The following is a 12,258-nucleotide window of genomic DNA, read 5'->3' as shown; positions in this document are numbered from 1 at the left end:
GTGGAATTACAGTATCTCTTCTTTCGCATCTGGCTTTCACTCAAGATTTTTCCAAATTCATCCATACTATTGCACGTATCAATAGTTTATTATTACCTGGGCACGGTGGCTCACACCTGTAATCCTAGTACTTTGGGAGGCTTGGCCAGGCGGATCACTTGAGCTCAGGAGTGCAAGACCACCCTGGGCAACACGGTGAAACTCCATCTCTACAAAAAATACAAAAATTAGCTGGACATGGTGGCATATACCTGTAGTCCCAGCTACTCGAGTGGCTGAGGTGGGAGGATCACCTGAGTCCCAGAGGTCAAAGCAGTCATGATCCTGCCACTGCACTCCAGCCTGCATGACAGAGTGAGGTTCTGTTTCTTTAAAAAAAAAAAAAAAAATGCTTATTATATATCAAGGAGTATTATGCCATTACAGGGATACATCACATTCTAGTTATCCATTCACCTGTTGATGGCGATTTGAGTTAATTTCATTTTTCAGCTATTATGAATAATGCTGCTGGAAATACCCATGTCCAAGCCTCCACCTGGACATTCACTTTCACTCTTCCTGAGTGAATACCTAGGAATGGAATCGCAGGGTGATAGAGACGATGTATTATGTTTATTTAATTTATTTATTCATTTTTGAGATGGAGTCTCTCTCTGTCACCCAGGCTGGAGTGCACTGGTGCTATCTAGGATCACTGCAACCACTGCCTCCCACGTTCAAGCGATTCTCTCCTGCCTTAGCCTCTTGAGTAGCTGGGACTACAGGTGTGCGCCACTACGCCTGGCTAATTTTTGTATTTTTAGTAGAGACAGGGTTTCACCATGTTGGCCAGGCTGGTCTCAAACTCCTAACCTCAGGTGATCCACCCTCCTCGGCCTTCCAAGGCGCTGGGATTACAGGTGTGAACCGCCGTGCCTGGCTCTTTTTTTGTTTGTTTGTTTCTAATCTGGTTGTCTTTTATTCTTTGTTTATTTAACTTAAAAATCAATAATATTTTATGTAATGGTATAAAATAATTTACCATTCATAATGGCAAAAAACCCATAATGTATCTAAGAATTCCTGGTTACGAATGTACAAGATATCTATGGAGAAAATTGTGAAATGTTAAAGATCATCATAAAAGACAATCTGAATTAGCAGTTCTATATTACAAGAGGATAATTTGTCATTTCTCTTCAAATTAATCAAGTGAATTCAATCTTAATGGGTTTTTTTTTTTTGGATTGGATTGGATTGGATTGGATTTTTTGAAGAGCAACAAATTTGTCCTAAAGTATACATGAAAGATTAAATATCGAGAAATAGCTAAGTCAGTATCGAAAAAGAGGAGTAAGAGGAGGAACATGTTTTAAAGATATGAAGACATATTGCAGAGCTGAGTAATAGAAAGCAGTGTGGGAAGGGTATAAGAACAAATACCAGAGACCAAGAGAACAGAGCAGGATGCTCAAATACAGACCTAAACATATTGAATTATCTAACACGTGGCATCAGGCAGCAATGGGAGACAGCTTAGAAACAAAAGGCATTTTTGCTGGGATTACAGGTGTGAGCCACCACGCCTGGCCTTACAGTAAATTATTGATAAACAACCCAGGAACTGCCTCTTCTTTCCTTTAAAAATTCACTTGCAGCTACTACTAATCTGAGTATACCCAGGGCAACTTGAATCTACAATTGCAATCCTCAAGTTTGGCCCAAATAAACTCTCTACTTATATTAATTTTGCCTCAGCTTCTTCCTTTTAGGTTGATTATTTCATGCATGTTTCACCTTGTTCAATCTTTAATTGCTCAAACCAGAGTCTAAAGACAAAATAAGTTACTGCACGGTAGTAATTTTCACGTAGCTATTTTCATCTGGCTTGGATTTTTTTTTTTTTTTTTGACTATTTTTTGACTGACTTTGACTATTTTCACCTAGCCAGGATTTTTCAGAAGGGACATTCTTTAATTGTGTCTTACAATCCAATTTCCTCAGAGAAACTTCTTGGAGTTTCCCCAGCACAGTTGCTCATCATAGGCTTCATGGACAAAAGCCTCACTATTTATTAGATTCTCTTCTTCTTGGTCTTTTTCTTTATGACAGTTCAAATTTCTTGATGCTGCTGCACTAGTTCTAGAAATCAAAGAAACAAAGTCAAAAGAATTGTTTCTTGAGATAGAAGCTGAGATGGAGGTATGTACGGTTAGAAAGGACTACTTATCCCCATCAAAGATTATTGTTATTGGCATTATACCCTATCTCAATTGCCTATTTAACAAAGCAAATAATCTAGAATGGGCAAGATTTGAGACAATTATGATTCGTTACTAAGTGTTCACTTAACTTCCAAATTGGCGTATCTTCTGAGTAGATGGATTCAGGGTGACTTTAATCTATGCTCCCGGGTTGCAATCCTCAAGCCTGGACCAAATAAACACTGCTTATATTAATTTTGCCTCAGCTTCTACCTTTTAGGTCAATAGTATTAAGCCTCTTTAAGTGGCCTATAGGTAACTGAAGCTATGTTCAGTTTTTTTTTTTCTCTGTGTGCGCCATTTTGTATCGTTTCTGTTGCTATGTCTTTAAATTCATTAATCTTTTTTCTGCATTGCCTAATGTGCTACCAATCCCATCCAAATAAATTTTTATTTCAAATATTTTTCACCTCCATCTAGAAATTTGATTTCTTTTCAAAAATCTTTCCAGTTTCTCTCCTATTATGTCTTCCTTTAAATCTTTGAGCATATTCATAACAGTTGTTTAAAAACCTTGTCTGTTAATTTCATCATTTTTATCATTCTGGAGTTTGTTTCTATTAACTTCATATTTTCTTACCACTTGGTCAGTCTCTCTCTCTCTTCCTCTCTATCTCTCTCTCTTTTGAGACAGAGTCTCACCCTGTCACCCAGGCTGGGTTGCGGTGGTGCAATCATAGGTCACTGCAGCCTTGAACTCCTGGGCTCAAGCAATCCTCCCACCTCAGCCTCCCCAAGTGCTGCGTGTCTCTTAATTTTTGGCTGGATGTCTCACATTTTGAACTTAATGTTGTCGAATCCTGGATTTTAGTCTTTCAGAGAGTATTAGACTTTGTTCTTACAGGCAATTAGGTTACTTACAGAGCAGTTTGATCCTTTCAGGGCTTGTTCTAAGGCTTTTGAAGAGTCTACAGTAGCTTATACTCTGGGTCCTGCAGTCTAGGGCTATTGTATCTCACTAAGGCATGACGCTTTTGTAACTGCCCAAGAGTTTCATCTTGCTCACTGCCTAGACAGAGTCGATTTATCAAGACAGGCAAATTGCAATAGACAAAGTAATTCATGCAGAGCTGGCAGCACAGGAGACCCGAGTTTTATTATGTAAATCAGTCTCCTTGAACATTTGGGGATCAGAGTTTTTAAGGATAATTTGGTGGGTGAGAAGCCAGTGAGTCAGGAGTGCTGATTGGTTGGGTAGGAGATGAAATCACAGGGAGTCGATGATGTCCTCTTGCACTGAGTCAGTTCCTGGGTGGGGGACACAAAATCAGATGAGCCACTCTATCAATCTGGGTGGTGCCAGCTGATCCATCAAGTGCAGGGCCTGCAAAATATCTCAAGCAATGATCTTAGGTTTTACAATAGTGATATTATCGCCAGGAGCAATTTGGAGAGGGTTAGAATCTTGAACCTTCAGCTGCATGGCTCCTAAATCATAATTTCTAATCTTTTGGCTAATTTGTTAGTCCTACAAAAGCAGTCTAGTCTCAAGAACAGGGTTTATTTTGAGAAACGGCTATCACCTTTGTTTTAAACTATAAGCTATACACTAAGTTCCTCCCAATATTAGTTTGGCCTACGCCCAGGAATGAATAAGGATAGCTTGGAGGTTAAAAGCAAGATGGAGTTGGTTAGGTCCTATCTCCTTCACTGTCTCAATTATAATTTTGCAAGGGCAGTTTCTCTTCTGAGGTTTCTAGTGCAAGTTCCATGGTATTCAATAATCTCTTCACTCTGGTTGCTGGGAGCTCAAATGGTTCCCAGTTCTGTGTGAGCTCTCATCATTGTTTGGTGTACTGCTCCCCAATAATTGTTCTTTCCTGGCCTTGTGGAGTTTCACGTTTTTTACTCAAAGATTCAAAGGTACTCCTAAGCAGATTTCTGAAGCTCTTTTTCCATGTAATTCCCTCCTCTCCAGAATTCTGTCCCACAAATTCCAACCAACTTGGCTTACCCCAATTTCCTCAACTCCAATCCCTGTCTTCTCAACCTGGGAGATCCCAGGTTTCCATTTGATTTCCCTTCTCTGCACCACAGACTGGAAATGGCCTCTGGGCAAAAGGGCAGAGTGATATAGGGCTCCTTTTGTTTCTTTTCTCTCACGTAAAACAATCCACAGCTGCCTGTTGTCCAATGTCTGAGGAGTTGTTTCCTACATCTTGTTCAGTTTTCTAATTGTTTACAGTGGGACACTAAGTCCAGACCCATTTTCTTTTCTTGTCGAGAAGTGTAAGTTTTAGGAAACTCCTTACGGAAAATGCGAATTGCTTTATTATTTTTTATGGTTGAAAACATCTTTCTCTATGACACCTCCCCACTTACCCTGCTTTTTTCTTCTCAGTAAAAGCTGACGCGATCATCCGTTCCGGTGCTACCCTCTAGTGTCCGGACTAGATCCTTGCGCAACTTCAACCCGCGCTAGTTCCGCCCACGGCCGGCCACGCCCCGTCTTCTCACCGGCGCGCCTCCCTCTTGTTCTTCCTCCCTCCCCCGTGGACTGCGGCGCTGGCGTTCCGTGCACGCCGGCTCACTGCGCCTGCGCGGCGTTTGGACGCCACACGCTCCCGGAAGTAGGAGGTGGCCGCTGGAGTTTGTGTGGCCGCCGCCGCGGGAACGCGAGCCCGGTAATTTTTCAACGGAGAAAGGCGAGGCTTTCGGGCTCGGCCGAGTGAGAGTGAGTAAGTGTCCGGCTCCAGCAGCTCTCCTCTGGCGTGGCAGCCGGCATGGAGGAACCACAGAGTAAAGAGCCTGCCAGCGAGGCCGTGACTCCCGTGCTGCTGGAGTCGCCGCGGCCGGAGGGCCGGGAGGAGCAGCCGCGTCCCAGTCCCGAGGTGAGGAGTCGGCCCGCGCCCGGTTGTCGGCGCCCGCTGCCCGGTGCCCCAAGCGCCCTCGGCACCCCTTTCTTCTCAGGTGTCCCGCAGAAGGTGCAGCTGCGCGCCCTTGGACCCCAGCCTCTTCCCCCGCGCCAAGCTCCCTAGCCTTATCCTGGGATGGTTGTCTTGGAGCCCCATCAGGGCCGAATCACTCTGTGGGAGGGAGGAAATCGTCAAGACCAGTTCTGTCAATAGTGGGTGAATAGGTTCTAAGTGGGAGTTCTGCTCTAAACTTAGTTCTATGTTGACGGTTGCTGTTGTCACTCCATCTAGCCGTTATGGGTAATTTGCAAGGCTTTCTCTTTTTAAAATCTCACCATATACCCTAGGTATGTCACTTCATACCTTTAAAAAAAAAATTTAAAACACCCACCAGCATCCCTCTTTCTTACCTGTTAAGTGGAGCTTCGTCTTAACTGCTTTTGCTCATTTACTGGTGTCTCATATAAACATAGTATAGTGTACTATTGAATTAATAATTTTGACATCTCATTGGTCGAACCTAGTTATAGTGGCAAAGTTGTAGAACAGTCTTGAAACTTATCTTATTTAACGAATGTAATGGTTGACTAGCGCTGCGGATTGTGATTGAACACTAAAATTGATCTTTTCCTAATAATAAACATGTTGAGCACTTCGTGAAGTGGGTATTTGCAAGAGGCCTCCTAACTCTTGCTCCTTACGTCCACAATCAATTTCCATCTGGCAGCTAGAACGAGCTTTGTAATAACATGAATTTGGCTTATTCTCCTCCTTAGTAACTTCGATTTGCTGCTCTGCGGGGTCTGGTGCCTGCCTCTGTTGCTAATTGGATCTCACACAGTTTTTCCCTTTTGTTCCCAGTGCCCCTCGCTTCCTTGTGTTCTTTTACGTTGGAAGGAAGGTCTTTCTTGTTAAGGGTGTCTCTATGTTCCTTGTGCGCTGCATGCACTTCCTTTGGATCTTTACAATTATCTTTCTCCTTCTAAAGTTGTTACTTTCAAAGAGTACTTGCTCATTCCCTCTCATAAAGAACCACTCTTCCACCTGCCTCCCTCTTCAACCTGAGATACATTGTGTCAGTCTCATCCTGTAAGTGGTTTTTAAAATAAATTTCGAAGTTTATTTTTAGTAAAAAGAAGTGTGTTTGAATCTACTTCTTTATATTTGAAAGTCTTGACACTTTTACAGCTACTTAAGGCCTAGATTTCTGTTCCAAATTGGCTTTAGTGACGGTAGTAATTGTTAAAAACTTACCGTTACATGCTCTTAATAATGATACTTTTTTTTTTTTTTTTTACAAAAAGGAGCCGGGCGTAGTTGCGCTCGCTCACAGTCCCAGCCACTAGGGAGGCTGAGTGGGGAGGATCACCTGAGCCCATGGGTGGAGGCTGCAGTGAGCTGTGATCGTGACAGAGTGAGACCCTGTCTCAAAAAATAATAATGATGACAGTTTTTTTTTTTTTTTTCTTTTTTTGGAGACAGAGTTTCATTCTTGTTGCCCAGGCTATAGTGCAATGGCATGATCTCAGCTCACTGCAACCTCCGCTTCCGGGATTCAAGTGATTCTCCTGCCTCAGCCTCCCTAGTAGCTGGGATTACAGGAACCCACCACCACACCCGGCTAGTTTTTGTATTTTTAGTAGAGATGGGGTTTCACCATGTTGGCCAGGCAGGTCTCCAGCTCCTGACCTCAGGTGATCTGCCCACCTGGGCCTCCCTGAGTGCTGGGGTTACAGGCATGAACCACTGTGCCTGGCCATGTTACAGTTTTTTTCAATCTCAAGCAAAGTTTTTTGTTGAATTCACGTGGTAAATTTCCATTATGTCTAATGCCAGTTGTCTTTGAAAACTAACAGAAGCTATTGCATATTTATATTTTTAATAAGTAGGTTCAAATTTCATCAGAACTCTGATGAAATTTGAACCTACTTATTAAAGTATATATAAAGTATATAAAACATCAAGAAGATTTCTAAGTTTTTTTTTTCAGTGTGCAGGTGCAGAGGTTTTCCTTTTCTTTTTTTAGTAGGTAGTACCTCGATTTTTGGCAACAAAATAATAGAAGCATTTCCAAAACCTCTGTTTTCAAAATGTTCTCTCTAAAGTTTCTTTTGACAAGCAGTTACTTTCTAGCTTACTGTTAAAATGTATTTTCTTTTATCTTGCAACAACAGATTGTGTTCGTTTAAAAAAATGTTAAAAATCAAGCTCCCGTACCCTTCCGAGTAAGAAGAGGACAGCAGGGCCGGGCGCGGTGGCTCAAGCCTGTAATCCCAGCACTTTGGGAGGCCGAGACGGGCGGATCACGAGGTCAGGAGATCGAGACCATCCTGGCTAACACGGTGAAACCCCGTCTCTACTAAAAATACAAGAAAATTAGCCGGGCGAGGTGGCGGGCGCCTGTAGTCCCAGCTACTCGGGAGGCTGAGGCCGGAGAATGGCGTGAACCCGGGAGGCGGAGCTTGCAGTGAGCTGAGATCCGGCCACTGCACTCCAGCCTGGGCGACAGAGCGAGACTCCGTCTCAAAAAAAAAAAAAGAGGACAGCAATTTTAGAATATCTGTCTTTTTGTTATAGAAAATATGTAACTCATCTTTCAGTTCAACAACAGTTAAAGTGCTTTGTTGCAAGATAGTAAACCTGTGTTTGGTATGGAAGATTTTCATGGCCGCATCCCAGAATGTAAAAGATTCTCTTATTTGAGATAATATAAACCATACACCCACTTAATTGAACACGTGAATATTGCAAAATGTTACAGTTCTGTGATGCTGAATGTTTCTCTGCATATTGTGGTATCTATCACTTTTCTCATTATATGGTCAGTATTCTATGTGACGTGATGGATGTAGATACTGGCGTGGATGCTGTTGCAAATGTAAGTATTTTGTAAACTAATTTTGTGTTTCTGCAGATTGACAATACAAGTAGGGTTTTTAATATTTTCTTTGTGCTCCTTGGTGGATTGACTTGAGCATCCTTCTTTGTGAATCATTAGTGTAGATCTGAAATTTGGGAGGAGACACTGATTTCTGAGGATTGGACCTTGGCTGTCTCTAGAACTTCAGTGAAGGAAGAGAACTAGAGCTGGACCTAGGAAAGGAAGCAAATTTTTCTTTATAGAAGTCATAATTTATAGCGTCTATAGAAGAGGCCTACGTGTTACTTGTGAATAATTTTTGTAGCTACAGTTTTGGATGAGAATTAACAAGTGAATGAGAAAGAGGATTTGTCCAAAGAGAAAATCTACTTAAATTAACCGAGACATCTGTTTTGGTAGACAAACTGTTTCTTAATGTTGACCTAAATTTTAACCTGACTAAAGATGAAGTTTAAAATTCAATGTAGATTTAAAGTCAAAAGATAATTTTTTATTAAATTCTGATCAAGCAGAGAGATATCTATTGTAAATTTAATATATTGTTGAAAGTGAATTATTGGTCAACTAGCAATACTTTTTTTTCTTAACATTGTTAACAACGAACCTCAATGTGGCTATTCTTTAATTTATGGACAGTTCACACATTGGAACTGCTGACTTCTTCCTCAAAGGAGATGGGTGAGTCACTCTTGAGTACTCTGGCACCTTTTTTTTTGTTGTTTTGAGACGGAGTCTCGCTCTGTCGCCCAGGCTGGAGTACAGTGGCCGGATCTCAGCTCACTGCAAGCTCCGCCTCCTGGGTTCACGCCATTCTCCTGCCTCAGCCTCCCGAGTAGCTGGGACTACAGGCGCCCGCCACCACGCCCGGCTAGTTTTTTGTATTTTTTTTTTAGTAGAGACGGGGTTTCACCGTGTTAGCCAGGATGGTCTCGATCTCCTGACCTCGTGATCCGCCCATCTCGGCCTCCCAAAGTGCTGAGATTACAGGCTTGAGCCACCGCACCTGGCCTCTGGCACCTTACCTAGCATTACATTTCCAGGAAATGTGTGTTGCATTAAATTGAGAGCTTAGATTAAGAAATAGTTCCTGAACCATCAGGATCAGTTCTAAGTCAGGGACTGTGGCCTCTTTGTGATTATCCTTTCTTGATCTGTAATTAAAGTTTATATGAGGACAATGTGGTAAATTATAACTGAGGTAGCAAGCTTTCATAGGGATTAACAGTAAGTACTAAGTATTTTTGAAAATTCTGGAACATAGCTAATATTTGTGATAGTGCATGTGGAAAATAACTTATAAATGAATCTTTGGAACTTAACATATTAGTAATTTGAGACTGCCTGTGGAGAAAGTAGAATTGAGTCATGGTTTTTTCTTAACAGATTTTTATTTATGAAAAGATTTATAATTCTGTGCTGCTTCTGTTTAACTGACATAAGTATAAATTTTGGAAAACGTTAAGTTTTGAAATGAAATACATTTCCTTTGCTTTGAGTACTAGGAAGCTGTGATTAGATTTGCAGTCCATTTTGTTTTTATGTTGGGCGATATTTGTTAACTTTGTGAAATGAAGTCAGGTTAAACAATTATCAGAAGTTATTGTACATGTGTAATGTAAAAGTTCATTTAAAAATGGGTTCATTTGTAAATACTAGCATATTGTTTGTGAAGGGCTTGTTGTATAGTCTGTGATATTAATAGTTACCATTTATTAATTGCTACTGTGGGTCTAGGAGCCTGATACATATAATCTCATTTAATCTTTGTAATAATTCTGCCCAAACACTATTTACCTTTACCAAATTGCCATTTTATAGATAAGGAAATTGAAGATCAGAGGCTAATAGGTGACTATCCAAAGTCATGCTGCTATTTCTGGTAAATAGTCAGCTGGGGCTCTCTGTTGAGGTGGTGTTGACTCCCAACACCAGTCCTCTTTTTACGTAGCTTTGTTTCCTTTGAGGAACCTCATGACTCATAATAGAGTGGGGTAAATTGTATTGGAGACACATCTTCCTTCTTCTTATCCTTTCCTCCCTTTAGGAGCTGCAGTGAACACTTTTCATTGAACATGTAGCATGAAGAGGCTTCAGAAGTTTGAATCTTTAAATCTGTGATGTTTGTACTAATTATAAACTACATCTCTTTTTTTTTTTTTTTTTTTCCCCCGTAGGAAACTCAACAGTATAGATTTGATGGCCAGGAGACAAAAGGATCCAAGTTCATTACCTCCAGTGTGAGTGACTTCAGTGACCCAGTTTACAAAGAGATTGCTATTACGAATGGCTGTATTAATAGAATGAGTAAGGAAGAACTCAGAGCTAAGCTTTCAGAATTCAAGCTTGAAACCAGGTAATTAAAAATAACTTATAAAATTATAAAAGTAGTACATACTGATTTTAGAAAGTCTTGAAAACATTGAAATATTAAAAATCGTCTGTAATCCTACCATAATGACATGACCCTATTAACAATTCAAAAACACCATAATTAACATTTTTTATGTGCAACTCTGATTATTTTTGTCCATCTTCTAGATGATAGGACTGCTGAATCAAAGTCTATGAATGTTTTAATGACCTTCCGGCAATGTATAGGAGTATCTGTCTCATTATAACAAGTGTGTTTTTTATTTTTTTAGTTGCTCATTTAAATGATGGATAGTTATATTAGTGAGATTGAGTATTTTTCTTTTTTATTTTCTTTTTGCCATTTGTATTTTTTATAAAAAGAGTTTGTTTGAAACCAGGTACGCTAAACGAAAAACATCATTCACTTACCAGGAATATTTTTTGTTTTGATTTAGTTTCTAAAAAATAATGTACAGTGATGGTATGCATTATGTTTAACTGTATATTGAGTGAGAAAACAAGGCAACTTAGTCAACTGTGTGTGTATTTTAATGAGATATACACATACCTAAGTTTTTAGTAATTTTTTATGAAACAAATAAATCACTTTACGTTGACTTGGGCCATGGGGCAGGAATGGCTTTTGGAGTCCAGAAAAATACATAGATTTTTGATAAACAGTAGAACTGCCAGGCATCAAGAAAAAAAGTTGCCTGTATGAATAGGTGAAAACTCTTACTTTTTCAAGGCATCTCTGAATCTTAATTCTCTTAAAAGTAGTAGTCTTCCTCTTTAGAGTTTCATCACTCTTCAGAAGAGCACAAATATATTTCTAGATTGTCTACATCATAATGTATGAAGAAATTTTTGATTCCTAATTCCCCGATTCTTTCTGTTATGAAGGTACAGCTTGTAGCCTACAGAAGATTTTCCGAGCAAAATTTTTGTCCTTCCCAGGTGTGAAGATCAGTTGCTTACTCCTGGCTTGCATGGGAGCTAGAGATGTAGATGTATGTTTATACATGTATTCAACAAGCCTGTATTGAATTCTAACTACTGCACTAGGCATTGAAGTTATAAAGGTAAATACAGATCTGTTCCCCACTTTGACAATCTCAGTCTTTTGGGAAAACACACAAAGAAATCATCACAATACAGAGTGGCCAATGCTGTGTTGGAGGTCTGGCCAGGTACAGCATGAGGGTCCAGAGGAGAATATTTCTCAGGGATTCAGAAAGATGACATTTGAATTGTGCCAAACAGAAAAGGGAGGGAGGGTATTTTAGACAAAAAAATAACATAGAAGCTTTTCTAATTCCAGTTTTATGGTTTCTGCAACATGATCTTGCCTTTTCTTCAGCTGTTGTGCAACCAAAGTTATAGGACATAAAAGTGTACCACACATACTGAGAACATGACTTTTAAAGTTTTTTTATTTTTTTGAGACAGAGTCTCGCTCTGTCGCCCAGGCTGGAGTGCAGTGGTGTGATCTCAGCTCACTGCAACCTCCGACTCCGGGGTTCAAGCGATTCTCGTGCCTCAGCCTCCCGAGTAACTGGGATTACAGGCATGCGCCACCATGCCTGGCTAATTTTTGTATTTTTATTGGAGATAGGGTTTCTCCATGTTGCCCAGCCTGGTCTCGAACTCCAACTCAAGTGATCCACCCACCTCCCAAAGTGCTGAGATGATAGACGTGAGCCATCCAGCTGGTGGAAGCCATGACTTATAGTATGTTTTGTCTGCAGTACACAGTATACCTCAGGAACATTTGAGAGTGGTACTGAAATGATAGGTTGTAGCCAAGTTGTGAAGGAACTCTATGTTGAAGTCTGCATTTTACCTTGTAAGCAGAAGGGAGCCACTGAAGATATTTAAGCAGAAAATTGGCATTAGTGCTGAGTTCTCAAGTAAGGTAAAGAAT

At 40.4% G+C, this 12,258-nt stretch overlaps 1 protein-coding gene across 2 annotated transcripts in view; it reads left to right on the top strand.

Moving 5' to 3' along the window:
- Nucleotides 1-4,086: 4,086 nt before the first annotated feature.
- Nucleotides 4,087-12,258, top strand: part of ERI1 (exoribonuclease 1) — a 94,635-nt gene continuing 86,463 nt past the window's right edge. Inside the window, exons 1-3 of one of the 2 annotated variants that reach the window (XM_025395043.1) lie at nt 4,240-4,349; nt 4,588-5,077; nt 10,157-10,335. In XM_025395043.1, the coding sequence (XP_025250828.1) occupies nt 4,970-5,077; nt 10,157-10,335 (287 nt within the window). In that variant the 5' untranslated portion in view covers nt 4,240-4,349; nt 4,588-4,969. Of the gene's footprint in view, nt 5,078-10,156; nt 10,336-12,258 lie in introns of both variants that reach the window. The other variant, XM_025395044.1, reaches the window with a different exon arrangement.

Source organism: Theropithecus gelada, chromosome 8 (assembly GCF_003255815.1).
Source record: "Theropithecus gelada isolate Dixy chromosome 8, Tgel_1.0, whole genome shotgun sequence".
In the NCBI taxonomy this organism is placed as follows: Eukaryota; Metazoa; Chordata; class Mammalia; order Primates; family Cercopithecidae; genus Theropithecus; species Theropithecus gelada.
Note: the sequence above shows the minus strand (reverse complement) of the source record. Positions and strands in the feature narration are given on the sequence as shown.